This window comes from Taudactylus pleione, unplaced genomic scaffold (assembly GCF_031769625.1).
Source record: "Taudactylus pleione unplaced genomic scaffold, aTauple2 ptg000040l, whole genome shotgun sequence".
NCBI classification, from domain to species: domain Eukaryota; kingdom Metazoa; phylum Chordata; class Amphibia; order Anura; family Myobatrachidae; genus Taudactylus; species Taudactylus pleione.
Window position 1 is genome coordinate 27,204,244 of NW_028284442.1, and position 21,813 is coordinate 27,226,056.

Here is a 21,813-nt window from a genome sequence, read left to right on the forward strand (position 1 = left end):
CCAGGAGGGTTTCAGAATTGGGGGCGCTTTCCTGTCGCTCCCCTTTTCTGATTTTTCACCAGGACAGGGCGGTGCTCCGCACTCGTCCTGAGTTTTTGCCCAAAGTGGTCTCAAAGTTCCACATTAATCAGGAACTTGTTGTGCCAGCTTTTCAGTCACCTGATCTTTCCGCTGGTGAGGCTTCCTTAGATGTAGTCCGGGCACTTAGAATCTACGTGGACCGGACTGCTTCGGTTAGGAAGTCTGATTCTTTGTTTGTCCTCTTCGGTTTTCACAAGAGGGGTTGGCCTGCCAACAAGCAAACGTTAGCCCGTTGGCTTCGTTCAGTTATTTGTGAGGCTTATGCACAGGAGGGTTTACCTGTGCCAGCCTCTGTTAAGGCTCATTCCACTCGTTCTGTGGGTCCCTCTTGGGCTGCTAGACGTGGCGCCTCCGCTGTTCAGCTGTGTAAGGCGGCTACTTGGTCTTCAATTCAGACGTTTTTGAGGTTTAATGCGTTTGACACCTTCGCCTCTCAGGATGCATCCTTTGGGCGCCGGGTACTCCTTTCAGCACAGGAGCGTCCCCGCCCTTAGTTGAACTGCTTTGGGACATCCCCAAGGTCAACCCTGTGGACCCCCTATGGATCCTGAAGTAGAAAACAAGAAATATGGTAAGAACTTACCTTTGTTATCTCTGTTTCTACGAAGTCCATAGGGTCCACAGGGCGCCCGCCCTGACGCACCTGGCTTCAAATGGGCTGTGTGGCTGGTCACCGGTTTTCCGTCTCCCATTTCTGTGAGTATGGTTTCTTGTGTGTTCCAGTCTTCCTTCTCTCTGTTTAGTCTCCTCCTCCGGCCTTAGCTGCTTACCAACTGAGGTGCCTGTGGCCGGGGGCGGGGTATAGAGGAGGACGGACCCAAATGCATCCTGGGAGCAGCAAAGCTTTAACCGCGTGGTGCCCGTGGATCCAGATCCAGCTATACCCCCAAGGTCAACCCTGTGGACCCTATGGACTTCGTAGAAACAGAGATAACAAAGGTAAGTTCTTACCATATCTCTTGTTTTCACCCCTCCTACTTATTCTTCTTATTGTGCCGTTGCAATTACCTGAACCAATTAGTAAATTATATTTCAGAACAAATATAGACCTCCTCATCAAGATCTATATGTTGTGTGTGTGTGTGTGTGTGCGTGTGTGTGTGTGTGTATTCTCGGTGAATACTTTAAAAAGTGAACAATAACATTCACACAATGATGCATGTAAAGCTAAAGACAAAGGTGTGTGTGTGTTTCTGAATGTTAGATTAACCATATCGACATTCATAGTGTTGGCACCAAAACGTTGACATGGGTCAGCTTGTCGAATTACATCATGTCGACATCTTCAGGCTGTCGACATCTGAAATGTCTCCATGAGATTGCCAGCGGTTAGGGATAGGCGCCATTGGGGGGTTAGGCACAAGGGGGAGGATTAGGGGTTAGAGATAGGGACAGAATACTTTACTGGAACTCTGCTCCTCAGATGCCAGAACCGCACATCACATGGCCACCGAGACCCTTAAGAAGACGTTGGAGCCGCTACAGTCGCTGGGTCCAGGTAAGTTACCACCGGGCCACTAGGAATGTTGGGTTAACATTCTATCATGTCGACAGGTCATCTATGTAGACATGCTAAGCACATCGACATGATAAATGTCGACCTAACATACCACACCCCTGGCTATACTCCACATTAAAAGCAGACAGTGTTGGTGTATCTTGTGTGATTTCGCACTGCAGAGTCGTACTCATTTTTAATGCATTTACGATTAAAGAAGCCTAACGGGGCTGTAAATGATCGTTCTCACATAGGCATAGTTCAGTGAGAGACTTGCGGGAAGGTAAGCGTAAATACGGCACATCCTGTGCATCTAATATAGGGTAGGGAAAGTGCGCACTGATGATGATGAGCACTACGTCCAACTCTGCGTCTGACCCTTTGTGCTCTATTAATGGACTGTAAGAGCTCTGACCTAATAGAGCTTATTTTATTATATGCTGTTACCCCATGACGAGGTCCTTTCTGTAGTTTTGTGTAGAAACAGAACATTGTAAAGAGCTGTTGGATGTACATTGTGTACGTAACAACATTATAGCAGTCACTTGGGTACGTTCTGTTGTCACGACCTGAATGATGACTCTGTCATTCTCATGGGCCGTTATATTCCCCCTGCAGTAGTTTATCTTTATAGTTAGTAATGCCAGTCTCTGTTCTCTGCCTTTGATTACCTCAAAGCTCATTTGGTCCATCCACTTGTCTCTGAATATCCTGTGTCCATTTCCTCTTCCCTCTAATTATTTCCTCTCCCGCTTCTCTTCTCTGTTGGTCTCCGATGCAATGTTATATTTATCCATATAATAACCTGTTATCTAAGCGCTGGCCTTAGCCGTCTGTCTCCCTCTCTACAGTCTGCCTTTTCTTTCTTTCTTTTTTTTATTAGTTGTTTGTACTTCTAAGTATTATCTCTCCACACTTGCTTAGATGTTTTTCATTCTTTATTTGTCTTCCTTGCGGTACATTACATCTCCCACGCCAGCTATATGTTTTCTCAAGTGCCTGTCTCTTGTATGTGCTCAAGATCTCTAAATGTCACATTTGCATGCGTACTCCTGGACTGCAATCCTGTTATTTAGTTTGACTTGCTATCATTTTTCCAATGTTTTATGTAATAGATGCATTGTTTTACCCGTGTGTGTGTGTGTGTGTGTGTGTGTGTGTGTGTGTTGTTTAGTTCATGTGTGTTGTTTAGTTCAAGAGACTGCACTGTACATTTAATTTGAGATTGTTCAATTTAGTCGCCTATTTCACGCAGATTTTCCCTTACAGTTGCTCTGCAGATGCCGGAAGGGCTGCTGATGTTTGCCTGCACTATTGCTGATATCATAGAAAGGTGAGGATTGGGAACTTGAACAGCTATATACTGTATTTTGATCATGTAAAATGCTTTTGATTTCATATGCCTACACAGAAATGCCCTTCGTAGTCCTCTAAACTACCAGTACGATACTGAGCGAGGTCTTGCGCCGGCTTGTGGGTGTAAATGCGGTCTGTGTGCTAAGCCTTGGAGAGATATAAAGTGGATGGAGGTAAAGTACCAACCAATCGGCTCCTGTCATTTTTGAAACACAACCTGTAAAGTCACAGGAGCTGATTGATTGGTACTTCGTCTCCTTACACTTTCTCTCTCGAAGGCTTAGTACATAGACACCTTGATGTATGTACTCACCAGTGTGCTGTGCTTATGGTGCATCTCTCAGTTAACAATAAAAACAGCTGGAATATGCTGAATCACTTTGAAACGTAAAATGCTTAGTCATCCTGAAAGTTTGGTCATGAAGAGGTGGGGGAGAGTTATGGGGGCTAACGCAGTTAAACAGTGACTGTCGCATATGTTTATTTATAAGTTTGCTGTGGAGAAAATGATTTAATGCGTAGATGACGGGGCCACTTTAAAGGACATTTCATGGAGCCTCCCAGAGAGAAAAATGTCTGAATCTCCAAACACGTTAAAACTTCTTTCATTTTTTGTCTTTACTCCACTTTCCACTGCTGTTCTTTGTATTCTGTTTACCCACGATCCCTAAGGCTGCTTCATTTTCCCTGTGGTTTCCCTTTGTGCATGTTCAGTTCAGAACACACTTGTAGAAACGAGCCCTAAATTGCCAAATTGTCAAGTAAAGCAAAGTAATCTTGGTCTCAGGCTTTTTTATTTTTTTATGAATTATTATTTATTGAGTAAAAAATAATAGATTCTCTTCACAGTGACCTAGTTGGTCCTCATTGGTCCAGAGTTGCTTAGGTCAGCATTGCTAGAGCCAATAAATTTTCACAACTCGTAGCATTGCTTAAAAGTCTAACAGTATTGGTCCAAACTGCTGTGGAACAGCTGGATGCAATGCCAATGGTTGTTAATGCAGAGTGTACACTAAAAACAGCACTTGATTCGACCACTGTGTCCCCAGCCTAATCATGGGCTGCTTTCTGTGTCTATTCCCTGTTTTAATCCTATCCCTGAGCTCCACTACTCGGCACTCTGCTTAGACAATAGGTGATCCTGCTTCTGTTCAGGTGGTATCTGTAAAGCGTTCTTAATTACTTATTTATATGGAAACCGTATTTTGTTCCCAAATTTTAAGCCATGTGCACAGTTCTTAGCGCTGGTGCTATATGTATTCCGACGAGGACACGATCTACGTTTGAATGGGTCTCCTCTGGGTGCTCCGTTTTCTCCCCCACACTACGAAAACATACTGGCAGATTAATGACTTGTGATGAAATTAACCTGTGTGTGTGTGTGTGTGTGTGTGTTCCTGAATATAGATTGCAAACTCAATATAAAGGATCAAACACACTCTTAATTGCTGCTTTATATGAAGGTGCTACATAAATAAAGGATAATAAATATTGAAGTATCAGATTTTAAATCTATACAGGTTGAGTCTCCCATATTCAAATATTCCGAAATACAGAATTTTTTTTCGCATGACTGAGAGAGTGAAACTTTTTTGCTTTTGATGGTTCAATGTAAACAAACTTTGTTTTAGGCTTAAAATTATTTAAAATATTGTATAAAATTACCTTCAGGCTTTGTGTATAAGGGATCTATTTATCAAGCAGTGAAAAGTGTGGAGATGTGAACCAGTGGAGAAGTTGTCCATAGCAACAATCAGCTTTGAAGTAGCATTTATCAAGTACAGTCTATAAAATAATAGGTAGGAGCTGATTGGTTGCTATGGGCAACTTCTCCACTGGTCCACTTCTCCACGCTTTTCACTGCTTGATAAATAGACCCCTAAGGTGTATATGAAACACAAATGAATTTCATGTATGTACACAAACATTGATTGAGCCACAAAATTATTGAAAATATTGTATAAAATGACCTGCAGGCTGTGTGTATAAGGTGTATATTACACATAAATGCATTCTGTGTTTAGATTTGGGTCCCAGTCCCAAGATATTTCATTATAGTATGCATATATTCCGCTATCCAAAATACCTCTGGTCCCAAACATTTTGGATATGGGAGACTCAACCTGTGTTTCCCTTGCACATATTGTATTCTGTGCTTAAGCTAGCCACGCACTGTCAGGTTTTTTTGATCGGGATGAGAAACGGGGCGGTTTTTCCGCAAATTCCCTGCCCCAATGTCTGTGCTACTGTACATATTATGCACTTTTTCCATAGAAGTTACTAATTTTCCACCACACCACACCGATTTTGTATATGTCCGCCCATGATAACATAGTGATAGGAGAACATAGAAACATGCGCAGATGATGGAGAATGCACACACACTGCTTGATATCGGGAAATTGACGCCGAGATTTTCGTTCTTGACCAACAGATCAGATAATGGAAGGGATGTGTTTGTGGATGTTTTCTTACCGTTTTATCGGTGAAACGATCGTTCATACACACTATACAATAAATTGGGCCAATTATTTGCAAATCGGCCCAATAATTGTATAGTGTGTAGGTAGATTAACAGTTATCCTTCTGTAATTAGTTGTTAGCAGGCATTATTTTGTAGGTAATTATTTTTTTTGTCCAATGAATTGCAGATGTATACATTTTCCTGCTATAGCCTTTATATAACCGTATGTACTGCCCTAAATCTCATTGACCCTCTGTAAGAAAATTGACAAAGGTTCTCCATCATTCCTGATTTGTTAGGTTAATGGGAACTGCCATATATATACTTTATCGCTAGCTCTCTGTTTTTCTTTTAAATTAGTAATATTGTCATGTCACCGCACTGTAGTCTAATTAGGACCTCTCAATTAGACCTTAGTGGTTGTGGTGTGTAATAGAAGAATTAGTGGTTACTTGTTGGGAAAACAGCTAATGGTTCTTCCTCTTCTTCCTCCCTCTGCCCTGCACTGCTCTAGCTGCAGACAAGCACTTAATGTCAGAAGGAGTTATGTCTTGTAATGGATCTGGCTATATATGATGTTTACTTGCCTTCAGACATGGGCTGCAGTTTGTTGCAAGCTGAGCCTGTAGGGTGTGTGAGGGACCAGCGCATACACAGGTGTAAAGTGAGGGAGGTTTTGTATGGTCTGATCCTTTCTCGTCTCCTGTGTCTGTTACTATCTTTTTACACTATATTCTGACAAATTTACGTTCCACCTTTTGATGCTACTGCACTGTCCCCAGCCCCCTCGGCTTGTGCGGACAGCCTTCATCACTATTATCAGCATAGCCACCAACCTCCTCTTTAGTGCAGGAGATCCAACTGCATTTGGACAGTTCTAGGCATGCCCTCGCCTCTAAATAGCCCGACACTCTGTCTGCACGCCTACGGGACGCCTCTCCTATGTGCAAACGCCATGTTGCCTCCCCAATAATGTGCATTCAGCCTTAAATAAGTAGGGAGTGTGAGTCTGGAGATCTGATTGTGTTCGGAATTGCGTGCATCTCCGAATGAGGCCCAATATGTATTTAGTCAGTTTTTATTTATGGGCCTCAAAGATTGTCAGAATCCATTCCTAGGATGAGAGGTTCTATATGCAATCTTTATTTTAAGATCTATGCAACATACCAAGATCTCCAGTAGAAAGGAAGAAAGAAAACCACTAATGGTTCTTTTCTGACTATATCATTGTATTAGGATCAACAGAACTGTTGCAAGAAAAAGGTTAAACACACAATCTACAACCTACTTGGGGTAATACTGTGAATATACCTAAGTTACATTTCTAGTCATACTAGGTACTGGTGGAATCACTGCAATTTTATATTAAAGTCACCAAAGCAGCAGAGAGGAAAATAACATCTAATATGCATTTCCTATATGTCACATTTAAATGCCTCCCTCTACAATTTTATTTCTATCAGCCGTGTGCATGTGTGTTTTTATGGCTTTAGACCGGCAAGTATGGCAGAAGTCCATTGTAATGCCGTCATGGCACACATGCAAACTTAACCACTGTAGTTTATTTTGGGCTTCCATTGAACTCCAGCAACATCAGAGTTTAGGGGGTATATTTACCAAAGTGAGAGTTCTTAGAAGTGCAGATGTTTCCCACAGCAACCTCAGATTCTAGCTATTCTCTTGTAGAAGCTGCTAGTTAAATGTTAAGTAGAGTCTGATTGGTTGCTATGGGCAACATCTCCATTTCTAAAAACTCTCATTTTAGTAAATATACCCCTAAGTATCCATCTCTGCTGTGTCAATAAAGGTGTAATATATTTGTACTGCAATGTATCACCAACAAATCATTTGGCTGATCTACACCTCTCGGAATGTTCACCCATCTTCTGATCGTCCGACGGTTCTATGAGATGCTGCAGTGCCTACAGGTTGCCTGAAATTTCCACTGCATTGTTGGATTGATATGCAGAATACATTGTAAATGCTACCGGTTCCATTTTGTTAAGCAAAAATGGTTTAAAATACAAATGATATAGCTTTAAAGTATCAGGCTACACCGGTTTCTACATTACTGCAGCCTACTTTCTTTGGTTAGGAATACATTCTTAACTAGCCCCGTATGAAAAGCATTGTACGTGCTGTAATATATGTTCATATTTTTTTCTGCAGTAGAAGTCTTCGCGTATCATGTGCAGCATAGAGCTATCAGATTCAGGATAAGGCATTCTACTGACAACCTATGCATATGTTTTTTTTGTAGTTGAACAAGTACACTTGTATTTTAAAATTCATTTGCTGTTGTACTAGAATATACTGATTAAATGTAACTTTCATCTTCTTATGTGTGAAGATATTTTGCAGATAATCCTGAATAGGAATATGCAGTGGTATGACTATGGTACGCATGCAAATGTTATAGTTTTCATGATAATTCCAGTGGATACAAACACTACGTACCGCAATATATACACTGTGAAGGGTAAAAATGAGCCTACAGCATTTGTCATTCACCATACAGTGTATGTCCTCCTTGTTGTACATAACTGTAGGTTGCTACTAGTATTTAGCTTTGAATGTTGTCTTTTTGAAAGTGTATATAGTCAATCCTTTTTATTTTTTTAAAGTAATGAATGCACACTGTGGGTAAATAAAGCTATAGGTGTCTGAAATGATTTATATACAGACGTGGACAAATTTGTTGGCACCCTGCTTCATTCCTCCTGAAAGTGGAGACATTAAAAACTATTTTCTCATGTGTATCTACGTGCCCTTTGCTATGTCATAGAATAAAGCAAAGGAACTGTGAAAAGATAGGCATCTACGCTTGTTCTCCAAAGATCTTCTTCTAAAATGGCCTGGACAGATTTGCTGGTTCCCCTTAGTTTGAAATACCACCATAATTCAGTTATCTTTTCTAATTGCTCTCTTTTTAAAATAGCATCACACGTCTTCATTCTTCTATTCAGTCATTCAGCCTATTTAAATGGAGAGAAGTAGTCACTCTGGTCCATGTTCGGTGTGGTGCACACAATGATAACAAATGGCATAGATGGCAAAGAAGAGTGTTGTCTGAGGAGATCAGTAAGAGCATTCTAGACAAGCATGTTAAAGGTAAAGGCTATAAGACCATCTCCAATCAGCCTGATGTTCCTCTGACTACAGTAACAAAGATTATTAAGAAGACAGTAGCCAACCTCGCTGGATGTGGTTATAAGAGGACAATTGAACCCAGAATAAGCAGTCGGATAATGAGATTGGTAGAAAAAGAGCCAAGGGAAACTTCCACAAAGATGCAAGTTGAACTCCAAGGTCATGGAATGTCCGTGTCTGATTGCACCATCCAACGCTTTGAGCGATAATGAGCTCCATGTAAGAAGACCCAGGAGGACTCCACTTTTGAAAAACCCAACATAAAAAAGCCAGACTGGAACTTGCCAGAATGCATATTGACAAACCACAATGCTTCTGGGAGAATGTCCTTTGGACAGATGAGGCAAAACTGTAGCTTTTTCACACATCACATCTATAGGCCTGTCAGAGTGGTATGCTAATGACACCGCTGTTGTAAATTATGCAGATGTTATCACCCGGGATTTGTATTCAGACTTCCACTGGCGGCTTTGCAAATCCAAGCAACTGCTGTAGTCCCAGATCAGTGGATTATAGGACTTCTGTGTAACCCCATGGCCGCACTGAATGGACACCGGGGCCATTTTTACTGTGTACAGGATCGCAGTTGTAGGATGAGACACACCTGCGTCTGAGTCATGAAAACTCAAGACAATCGAGGTATTCTGGAGTGAAACATACTGCCAGTGTCAGAAAGGTCTGTCTCAGTCGCAGGTCATAAATTCTCCAGGATAATGACCCAAAACACACAGCTAAAAGCACCCAAAAATGTATAAAAGCATAACCTTAAATTTATTCTGATGTGGCTTTCTTTGAGCCCTGATCTGATTGCTATCGAACATCTATGGAAAGAGCTGAAACATGCAGTCACCAAACCTGAGACAGCTGGGGAAGTTTCCTCAGGAAGAGTGGGCAAAACTACCTGTTGTCAGGTGCAGAAATCTCATTGAGAGCTACAGTGCCACCAAGTGGCCAGGAGGAAGTAGCATTTAATGGGTCAGGTATATGAGTTATACAACCTTAAAATCGACACGCGTAAGTTGACATTGTAAGTAGTGACTGGGTCTATAAGTCGACACTGACATAATGTCGTCATGTTCAACATGTTGACCATACTATCTAACCCTGACTGCAGCCTAAGACTGGGTAAACACAACACGATAAATTGGACGATTTTGTCGTTTTGGAACATCCTATCGTGCAGTGTGTATGCCCAATTGCGCTCACCTGTGGGTCGCATGCGATATCGTGATCGAACGTGCTGCTAGTGTGTACCGGTAATCTTGCATGGTCTGGGACGAAGGTAAATCGCCCCGACCATCGACAAGATTGCCGGGTCGTCTAGTGTGTACCCAGCCTTACCCTCATATCGTCATAATGTCGACATTCAGAACCATTTCACATTGTGAATATTGACCGTATGACTGCACACCGCATTTAACATGTACAACTGTCGATGAGCGCTAATGCAGGATAAAAACGCTGTAGCCGTAAGATGTTCTCATTGCTTGCTGACCAAGCAGGTTTCTCATTTATTATAGGTGATCCATGATTATTCTAGCTAAACTTGAACACTGTTGTCTTCTTTAAGTGTGTAAGGGCAGTTATGGAAGTGTAAATCGGCAACTGCAAAAACACACAGCGACATGAGACTCAAACGATGGTCTTGGCAGCAAGGGGTTAATGATGCAGTGTTACATTTGGTTTAACTGGATTGGAACAGGGACGGCTATAATTTAGTGTTGTGTGCTGGGAGTGCATTTATTTTACGTAAAAACATTGCATGTGAAGAAAAGATAAGCAGTATCTACAGCTGATGGAATGGGGGGACAGCAGGCACACCCCTGTCACTTACACTGATGTAGTAAAACCCTTTGGCAAACAAGTCTAATCCCCTTGTCGCTATGAAAGCCGGGTGGCTTGCAATCAAGAGAGCATCTTCCTTACTGGCCATTGCCAGGATACGTTGCAGATTGTGTACAGTAACCTATCTTCTTTCTTTATGTTCTTATGCACATTGACAGCAGAGAAAAATATGATCAAAGGGACCTGTAGCATAAGTTCTATTTTTATCTGTGCTGCTCTGCTAGAATGTGCAATAACGCCAACTGTTGTAGAAGTCTAATCACGCAATAGATTGGTGCTTAGCATCAGAAGATGATATAACAGTAACCATTTTTCATATACTGTACAACCTTCCCTTAATGGCAACCATAATCTTGTACTGTGGCCGTGCTGGTAAGAGCAGGGCAATTGGGGAAACTTTCATATACTGCTGGTTGGACTCTAGCCCGATTTTTTTTTTTTTTTTTTTTTTTTACCTTTTTGTTTAATGAATAAAGTGCCTCATTTTTACGAGGTTGCTAGTAATAGTAGTTCACCATTCAGTACAGTTGCAGCTGTTTCCACTCTACATAATCCCTTTATCTCTTTGCAGATCCATCCTGTTAATCTTATTAAAATGGTAAAATCCACACACAGGGTTTTTTTTTTTTTTTTTTTAGGACTGCGGTTCTCTGTTACAGTAACGCCATGTACAGTAGCTTTATGGAAGGAACCAACCTCTCTATTGCTAGAGTATCGGTTACTACTTTGAGTTTAACATACATTTGTAACGTGAGTTTCCTCACATTTTATTGACCTCAATACATGTAAAATCCATTGAATAGAGGGTGTGATTAGGAATTGTACGCTATTGCCGCTGCAGCTGCGATCCGGTACGTAGCTACTATGCATTTGTTACAGCCGCCAGCGTATGTATTGTGACGCCCACCGGAGTCTTTGCTAATCCAAGAAAGACAAAGACGCAGCATCTGTGGCAGATCATTCAGTGTTGGCAGTCCTGAGTAACTCTCTGGTCACGCAGAATGGCAGCGAGGACTGAGACGGCGGAGCCATATTTCCTGCATACGTGATCGCAGACGCAGGATGTCAGAAAATGGTCACAACATAACTGTGTTTTAGCTGTATCCCGTTTCCTCCCCCAAACACTCCCGAGTTGGCAATCACACTGTGAATAAATTTGCTGCGAGTGACTATGGTAATATACCTCGACGCATGCGCAGACCACCATAGATCTCTGAATTAGGCCCAGAGCGAACGCCATTTCACAAACTGCAACACTACTGAATTAGACATTCTCCAAGTGGGTATTGGGTTCAATTACCAATCAGTTTCCATTTTCAGACCAGTTTTCGTGTATTGCAAATGCACAGAATTGATGCTAGTAAGAGGTCCTAGAGTAGTTGATACATGGAAGGGCCTTTCCGCTGATATGGAAGACTTGACCATGGAATGCTCCTAAGCACTTCATCCCCCAAAATATAATGTAAAACAGTGACACTTTTAAAATGATATTAAAATGCTGATGGGTGCAGCAATTAAAAAACACTTTTATATTGGACACTTGGATGTTGTTATAGTGTCAGTATTACACTATTTTTGTTGTTCTCTTGTTTTTATGGTTATGGATCAGGAAATGCCGCTGAAGAGTTTTGGGAAGCACCACGCCCATCAAAAAAGATATGGAAGATGAAATATTCAGAATTGTCCACTGTCAATTCTATTAAATGTGACTTTCTTGGATTAATTTTTTGGTGCCCAAGAGAATTTGGTTGTACTGTAGTTTGGGTATGTCTGAAGTTGACAAAGTTGTTGAACTACTCATTATAGACAATAAATGGCTGCACATGAAAGTACCTTTAATTGCATTTGAACTGGAACTGCCTATTAATTGTAGTTTCATAATCGGGAAATGCCTACAGGGTCTGCGTGTGACTTTTTTTGGAGCGTTAGTGTGAAGGAGCGTACATGCTAGACGATATGCTCCCTGAGCGATATCGTCTAGTGTGTCCCCGGCAGGGTGTGCTCAATGTCGTTCATGACATTGAGCACACCCGCTGAACGATATCATTAACGATATCGTTCAGCGCCGGGCTCTCTCCCCCATTCCTTAACATGCAGAAACCTGACGACATCGTCAGGTTGGCCTGCATGTTTACTCGATGAACGATAATGACAAACGACCCGCGGGAACGTGCATCGTCGTTATCGTTCATCGTTTTGATGTTAAAAATGGACGATAAAGTGGACGACTGAATGATAACGATCGTTCAGTCGTCCACTTTAATCGCCCAGTGTGTACGCACCTTTTGTGTTCCTGTTTTTTGTTTTCTTTCACATATGCAAAATTATTTTTAATTGGCATCATTGATAAAGAAAGCCAAGACGTTGCTGCTATAATGATTCAATGCATCTGCCTTCTATGTGACAAAGGCGCATAGAAGGGATATATAGAATAGAAATGTGCTGAAGTGCCAGTGGAGGGTGTAGCAGAGACCATGGCCGGCAATCAATTGCTGAATATTTTTTGCTTTTAATCAAAAATTCCAGGAAAGTCAGTGGGCTTGAAAGAACGGTGAATCATTATATGTAAGCTGTTCACCATTTACCTGTGTTTGCATAATAAGGCCCGAAACACTTTGCACAGTATATTGTTTAGTAGTGGCTGAGATTGAAACCAAAAGAATAGGCTTCTGACAGATGCTAGAATGCTCTCTGGGTTGGAAAAGAAAACACAGTGAGAAGCTCCACAGCCGTTTTCACACTGCAGCCTTCAGGGCCAAATTACAACGCAGCCCAGAGAACGCGCAGAATGGCAGCCATAATTAACGAGCCATGCAAATTATTATTTTTACAACCATTTTTCTCCTCAATAGATAACTACTGAAGGATTTCATAATGACGTATGTGATCCAAATGAACGAAGCAATGCAAATAAAAATTAAAACGATCACTAACATTTTTCCTCTTGACCCTTGAATAGTGTATATTGTACTGCTGATTTAATTTGTAGTAGAGAAAAATGATTGGACTGTAGTCTTTGAAGTGGGAGATGTCAGTCTTCTGTGTTTTTAGTTTTCAACGTGGGATCTCTTCAATTCACACTTGTCAGTCAGTCGGTTTTTCTTGACTTTTCCTTGCACGCTTTATAACTATGCGTCTTTTCCAGATGTTTATGTAGCATTTGGACAAGAAAGGGTGAATTGAAGGATTTCTGAAGAGGCCAAGGATGAAGAAATGTTTCTATTATTTAGGCACACTTCAGCTTCTAACACTTAAAGGGATGTGATGTGCGAATTCTCATAGAACTGCTGACTGCAGTGGCAGCAGAATGTCTTCAATTGGTGGCAAGGAGGAGGGCCAGTTGTGAAAGAACATTACAGTAACCCCCATGGACAATCGCTGATCTGGAAAAGGGAGGCAACAAGCTTTCCTTATAATTCCTGCCGCCAAGGCTGATTGCGCTCTGTCTCTGGCCGCACTGTGGGCTTTTCAAAGGTCAGAGCTTTCAATAGTTATCGCTGCACCCAGCATGCGAGTCAGGCCTGCTAACAAGCTGACAGAACGGAGAGGTCTGCTGGGACAGATCGAACCGGGCTGTAGAAACTCGCAGGTCATCACGTCACTGTCCATTGGTGAAGGTAGAAGGTGGTGGTTTGAAATGCAGCCGAATATTAGACCCCCTGCCTGTGCCTTTAAGAAGTATAAGAGCATTCTTTCCTGTGGATGAGCACAACCTCTTTCATGTCTCAGACTTCAAAGGCTGCAGATTACTGTTTCTTTTATCTGAATGGAACGGTCTTCACCAGAGCGGGTGACAGAATCGGAATGTCATCTACCTGGCCTTAGGTCTCTTCTGCCCAAGTTTTGATGTAACCTTTGCAAACGGGTTCACTCACCAGGTGCATTTTGGCAATTGGCTTCTTGAAGAATAGAATGGAAAGAGGAACTGAAAGCAATATTTCAGCCACATTTTGCAGATGCATGCTGCTTGTTGCTTTTGGTTTTCTTCGACGTATAATATAGTGGTGAGATTAAGTTGTTTAACATCTTACAGTCTTAAGCTGGGTACACATTACCCAGCCGCCCGATATGTCGTTCACCGGCACCATTTGAACTTTCCAGCGTCGGCAGCTTTGTCGCTCCGTTGTCCGTTCATGCACAGACGATGGAACGATCCCGATGTTGGTCAGTGGGGGCGCACATAGTCGATACACACTAGACGATGTGCCCGATATGTCTGATTAACACACAAGTGCCCATTGTTTTCAGTTTGTGCATCCCAATGGTTACCGCTTTTACGTAGGATGAATTTGGGCGCAAAGCGTGGTTTTCAGTTGCAATTCTGGATGTATCTGGGATGGCTAGCCAGACCCGGGCATGTCTCTGTCAACAACTGCGGCAAAAGACGCATTTACATTGACATGTGTTCATCTTCAAATGGCGATTTTGCGCCTACATAGGACTGGTGCAATTTTCGATGGGACGTCTTAATATGCACAACAACAGATTAGCTCCGCAGCCGGTGGATGTCTCGGTAGGAAGACTATCGGCTGCAGCATTAGAATAAAGACCCGGCAACTGCGTCCACCTCTGAGTCAGACCATTTATGCCTATTTTATTTGTGCTCTATATATAGCATTAGAGAAAAAAAAAATCAAAGTGTTTTTGTTTAGTCCCTGCAGAGAGTAATAGGACATATTCTGCTTTGTGGCAAGCACATTGTGCCCAATGACCTGGCTGATCTCTTTTGCACTGTTTTCAGGTGAACACAAAGCCTGCATAAGTCACGGCTCAATAGTTCTGTCACTGATTACAGTGCATAGGAGGAAAGGAATAGGGCTGGAACAATTTCATATTTCAGTGCTTTTATATCTGGTGCCTATTGTTTATAGGAAATTTTTTTTTCCTACGAACTACAAAAGTAATGTGTGTTCCGCTGCTAGTGGCAAATGATCCGACTTGGTTATGCTCACATTAGTACCATTATAACATGTACACTCAAAGACTTTAGTGTAACAAAATTGTATCTTTTTTGTACGGACTTCAGCCACGTTTCCCTGTTTTTATAGAGGTGACAATAGTGTTAATATTAATACAGTGAAGCTGCATACACACACAACGATTTTGTTACCAACGATTTTCTGTAACATTATCTGTCAGATTATCTGTCAGATTTTTTTATAGTGTAATGAACGATATTTTGAACCACAAACGATTTTTCTAACTTCCCTTAATGAAAATAGTTCAGTTGGTCAGTCAGAATGAACTACAAATGGGAACGCGCATGAACGATAATCGTTCATCGTTATAACTCAGAAACTGAATGATTTTTTCAACAATTGAACGATAACGACGTCGTTATAGTTAAATCGTTCAAAAAATTGTTATGTGTGTATGCACCTTTACTCACAATAATGGTGCTCACCAGCCTATTAATTAGCAAATGTTTGGGGGTCTGATTCAGAGTTGCACTCAGGTTTTTTTTTTGCGGGTGGATCTTGTGGTTTTGCGCACTGCGCGTGCTCTGCCGCCTAGCATTTGCAGCTTTGAGAATCTGTAGGCGCACTAGAATGTGCGCAACAGGGCGTTCTCACGATTTCCAATTGTTCTAAGGGAGTGTTGTGGGTGTAGGTGGAATTTCATGAGGAGTTTAGTGTATGCAGAGATCTGGCTGATTTCAGACTGCTCTCTTCCACCACTCGTAGGGCTGGTGCAATTGCGTACCGATAGTGACGGCAGCTACTTCCACAAGTGCATAGGTTAGGGCGGAGCAGCCGCATAGACATAGCCATCTCTGAGGACAGGCAATCTGTATTTATTTTCGAGCATGCAATGCTCTTCACTCGCCCATCTTGCATTCACAAACAACCTCTTCTATATGGAGCTCCTCTAAATATATTTTCCATTTTGTGTGTCTCGCTTTAAATCTACCACAGGTGGACACAGATTTGTATCCTGTAAACAATTTGACAGTATGTACAGTATATACGTCAGTTCTGGTATTCATAAAAGCACTATAGAATGTATAATAAATGCACAGACTTGATGATCGGTTTGTTGTGTTTGGATTGGGTGCATTTTTGGGAAGGTGACAGTCATATTGAAGCGTTTAACCTTTTTCCAAACTCCACTTGGAATTCCAGTTTTTGTTCTGAGCTTGGCGGAGCCTGCAAAGCAAGAAGCCGAGGATCCCCCCTCCCTCTCACTCCCCTCCACTACTGGTAAATCTTCTGGGACTGGATTAAATTGCATTAGGTGAAGGGGATAGACAGACAGCACAGTGTTCCTAGCCTCGTTAGTGGCTGCCTGGATTTGCCATTAATATTTATAGCCCCGTGTTAATATAAAATCTTAGTTTGACTGCGTCTCGCGTGGCCTTTTTCACCCAGCTGAATCTCCGTACGTGAGAAGAATCATCCAAGTTGCCAAATTTTAAGGGGGAAGCCACACATCCCATGTGTTTATTGTGTGCACACCCTCTCCTATAGCTGATCATGGCTCATGATCTCTTACAATGCACCCTAACAACTTCTACACAAAACAAAATCACAAAAGGATTGACAGTGATTACAGGTATATGTTACAGAAGCATGAAACTGAACGCTCTAGTATATTCGTAATATGCCACGGAACTGAACAGCCTGTTTTGTAGGGCAAAGCCATGGCAACCACCAGATTCTGACCCAGTGTTTAGCTGATTGATCGTGGATGGAATATTAGGCTCTGCATCGATGTACATATAACATTAGCATATGATGCTGTAGCCTGCAGAGTAAACTCCATTTACCTAGAGAACCCCCCCAGCTTTTCTTTTTCTACTTCTTTTTTAAATTCTTCAGTCAAGTATCCAGTTTTAATATGTATGATGCATTGCTGCATAGTAAATGAGGTCAGCACACTAAGGCTGGCTGAGTAATCTCGGTCCTTGAAGGCCGCAAACCATCCAGGCTTTCAGAAGTCTCTAATTACCATGCAATTAACCCAGCTGTAATTATTACCATAACCAGCCACTGTTTGGCCTTGAATAGTGTGGTGTTATTTTTTCCAGAAATAAGGAAAGACCATCACCATACAGCCATGGCCCAAAGTTTTGAGAATGACACAAGTATTGTTTTTAACAAAGTTTGCTGCTTCAGTGTTTTTAGACCTTTTTGTCAGATGTTACTATGGTATACTGAAGTCAAATTACAAGCATTTCATAAGTGTCAAAGGCTTTTATTGACAATTACATTAAGTCTATGCAAAGAGTCAATATTTGCAGTGTTGAGCCTTCTTTTTCAAGACCTCTGCAATTCGCCCTGGCATGCTGTCAATCAACTTCTGGGCCACATACTGACTGATGGCCGCCCATTCTTGCCTAATCAATGCTTGGAGCTTGTCAGAATTTGTGGGTTTTTGTTTGTCCACCCGCCTCTTGAGGATTCACCACAAGTTCTCAATGGGATTAAGGTCTTGGGAGTTTCCTGGCCATGGACTCAAAATTTCGATGTTTTGTTCCCCGAGCCACTTATCACTTTTGCCTTATGGCAAGGTGCTCCATCATGCTGGAAAAGGCATCACCAAACTGTTCTTGGATGGTTGGGAGAAGTTACTCTTGGAGAATGTGAGTGATCCCACTCCCTTGGCTGAGAAGCAACCCCACACATGAATGGTCTCAGGATGCTTTACTGTTGACAGGACTGATGGTAGCGCTCACCTTTCCTTCTCCGGACAAGCGTTTTTCCAGATGCCCCAAACAATCTGAAAGGGGATTCATCAGAGAAAATAACTTTACCCCAGTCCTCAGCAGTCCAATCCCTGTACCTTTTGCAGAATATCAGTCTGTCCCTGATTATTTTCCTGGAGAGAAGTGGCATCTTTGTTGCCCATCTTGACACCAGGCCATTCTCCAAAAGTCTTCGCCTCACTGTGCGTGAAGATGCACTCACACCTGCCTGCTGCCATTCCTGAGCAAGCTCTGCACTAGTGGTGCCCCGATCCCGCAGCTGAATCAACTTTAGGAGATGGTCCTGGCGCTTGCTGGATATTCTTGGGCGCCCTGAAGCCTTCTTCACAACTATTGAACCTCTCTCCTTGAAGTTCTTGATGATCTGATAAATGGTTGATTTAGGTGCAATCTTACTAGCAGCAATATCCTTGCTTGTAAAGCCCTTTTTGTGCAAAGCAATGATGACTGCAGGTGTTTCCTTTCAGGTAACCATGGTTAACAGAGGAAGAACACTGAGTTCAAGCTCCACCCTCCTTTTTTTTAAAGCTTCCAGTCTGTTATTCACTCAATCAGCATGACAGAATGAGCTCCAGCCTTGTCTTCCTCAACACCCCACCTGTGTTAACGAGAGAAGCACTGACATGTCAGCTGGTCATTTTGTGGCAGGGTTGAAATGCAGTGGAAATGTTTTGGGGATTAAGTTCTTTGTCATGGCAAAGAGGAACTTTGCAATTAATTGCAATTCATCTGATCACTCCATGACATTCTGGAGTATATGCAAATTGCCATTATAAAAACTGAAGCAGCAGACTTTGTGAAAACCAATACATGTGTCATTCTCAAAACTTTTGGCCATGGCTGTAGGCATTCATACATGAATAGTGTGTGTGATCTCTAAAATATAACTCTGTAAAGTGTTTTGTAATGTGTGGGTGCTGTATAAATGTGTCAATTTTAAGAGTTATGTGTGTGTATATTGCAGGGGGTAAACATTCTACATGCACCAAGAGGACTCTCATGACCGCCCTGTTCCTTTTCAGCCTTCTGTGCTAAATTGACACTCCTATATTGAACATATGACAACCCATGCTTCCTAAACTTACTTATGGACTGTGGTCCTCATTCAGACCCGGACGCAAGTGCTGCGCGCTCGCAACTGGGTCGATGTTTTGGTCCTGAGCACACGCAGCGGCCGCACTGCGCGTGCGCAAGCCCCGGAGCGAGAGAGAAACTCTCTCGCTCCGGAGCTCACTACAAAAGATCCGGCTGTCGAAGTTGATCGACAGCTCGGCCCGTTTTGTAGGCGGGGGAGGGGGGGGGGTGCCTACACAAACGGAGACGTTCCTTATGGAACGCTTGCCGTTTTGTGGGCGGCCGCACTGAAATCAGCAGTGATGTCAGTGGGGAGCTTCCTGCTCGATCAGAGCAGGAAGCTCCCTCGGGCTTGCTGTTGCCGAGACCCAACCTTAGGGTCTCGTCGCAAGCCCTGATGGTCTTGACCATCGCGACCATCACCCTGGTCAGTCGCCAAGCTGTGCGTGGTAACCCACAGCTTTGCTAGCGACCAGGGGGCCGCACTAAAAAAAAGAAGCGGCCGCCCTCGTTCAGAGAGAGCGATCGCTTCTTGCGACCACCTCTGAATGAGGGCCTGTGTTCCTACCTTTGTCACACCTTACATCACACACCCTTATTCCTGGTGCCATTTCTTTCACTCATAAAAGGTCTATTAAAATCTTTGCACTGTTATGTGGTCATACTGTAAATACATGATGTACATACATACTGTGATGTGGTCTTACTGTACATAATAATTACAAGAATCTTCCTATTTTTAACTTCTCCCCCTACATTGCCCGACTCATGTATATCAATACAATCTTTATAATATGTTCCCTCTCATAAGTTACATGTCTTGCTTTCATTACCCTCTGTGCAATTGTTAATCCAAACTTCTCCTACTTCTCTCTACCGGAATTCTCCTAAAACTTCACTTATTGCTTTCCTTTATTACCCCCTTTCTCCATGTGCCTGTACCGCCAAAATTCCTTACATTATGCACTTTCTCACTTAACAGCCTACACAAGCTGGAGTAACCCTCACACCACATACAGTACCAACCTCCCTGGTTGTCTTTTACAACCACCCTCTCCTCCTGGCTGCTGATGGTGATTTGTCCTCCATAAATTCCCAACTAACAGCATAAGCTCTTCCCTTCCACAATAACATTTTCTACCCATAACATACATCTAAGTTACCTACACTTTTCCTGTGCACTTTAAAATCTCAAATCTCCAAGCAACCCACACCAACACTTGGTCGCCAGACAACGTGGTAGAGTAAGCTTCTTATTCTAACCTGGCTGCACCTTTTTATGAATGAATAATTTCCACAGTAACCACACTTCTTCTCTGCCATACCATCCATAACTTATCTTTGCATCACAGTAATCTATTGCCCGCCCAGTCGCAGTCTCTTAATTCCTATACAACTTTGCACATTGGCGTCTCATTTCCTATATACTGACCCTTCACACTCATTGTTGGGAACTCCTTTCCCCCAGCAACTTTCCAACTGATAATGTTTTATTAAATATCCTATCACTTCCTCTCTTTCATATGCTCTCTCCCATTCATCACAATGGATACTCCTTGGACATTGTGTTCTGCCTATTCAGTTCCATCTCCAACTCCTCCTTATTATTCTCAAACCAAATCTTACTTTCCTTCAACCTTCTACACCCCACCGCACCCAAATCTATGTGTACACAGGGTTGTCCCAACAGCCTAGACCAGTGGTTCCCAAACTTTTTAGAATCATGGCGCCCTAGAGTATCAGCATTTTCCACGGCACCCCTGGGGCAAAAGTGTATTGAGAAATTCAGCAAAACTTAAATGTAAAGTAAATTGTGCTTATGTCACCCTTAAGTTCAGTCATGTGGTGGTTGACAGGGCTCCACGTTTTTTTTTTTTTTTCATGTTTTTTGATAGGCAGCAGCCAGCACTGGTTTTGCCTATCACAATTTTATGTGTACTGGACCACCAACCCAAGGCACCCTTGCAAGTGCCCTGAGGCACCCCAGGGAGCCACGGCGCCCAGTTAGGGAACCACAGGCCTAAACTTATTCTTCTTCTAACCTGCTAACCTTGATGAAGTCTCATTCTTAAACACTACACTGCTCCTTTTAGATGAGGCAAATCCAGTCACTGATCTTCTCCAGCGATCCAAGGCCCAATTTTGGCACTTAAATCTGCCTCCTAATAAAATGCTTCTATACGGACAAGTACTGAAAACATTTAGCTCCAACGCCGACTGAGCTACAAATTTATCCTTCTTACTGCAGTGCTCTACTTCTCATGAAATAAATCTATTTAATGAATTTTGATACTTTACAAACATGTTCTTTAGGTTGATCACTAGTCCCTATGTGTAACTCCACCACTAGATGAATATCACGTTGCCCTGGGACCCACAGGTCATCTTTTAAGGATTTCATTAATGATGTGCAGGTGATTTCATGCTTTACATAAGGTTAATAATTATTCCACTCTTAAACCTCATTGCTCCTCCAGGTGGTGATCTAGTTGTATTAGTTGTTGCTCTTATGTGGTTTACGGGCTCTTTCTTTTGGGCTGGTCTACATGAGGTTGGTTGCTAAAAATGGTAAAGGTGGTAAACACCCCACCCCAAACACAAATAAGAAAAAAACAAAACAATAAAAGCTTGTTCTAACTG

The 21,813-nt window shown here is 42.3% G+C and overlaps 1 protein-coding gene across 1 annotated transcript in view; it reads left to right on the plus strand.

The window, feature by feature from the left end:
* Window positions 1–21,813, plus strand: part of DPH1 (diphthamide biosynthesis 1) — a 279,881-nt gene that overhangs the window by 42,447 nt on the left and 215,621 nt on the right. The window contains exon 3 of the mRNA XM_088453866.1: window positions 2,849–2,912. Within this exon, the coding sequence (XP_088309992.1) occupies window positions 2,849–2,912 (64 nt within the window). The remainder of the gene's footprint in view (window positions 1–2,848; window positions 2,913–21,813) is intronic.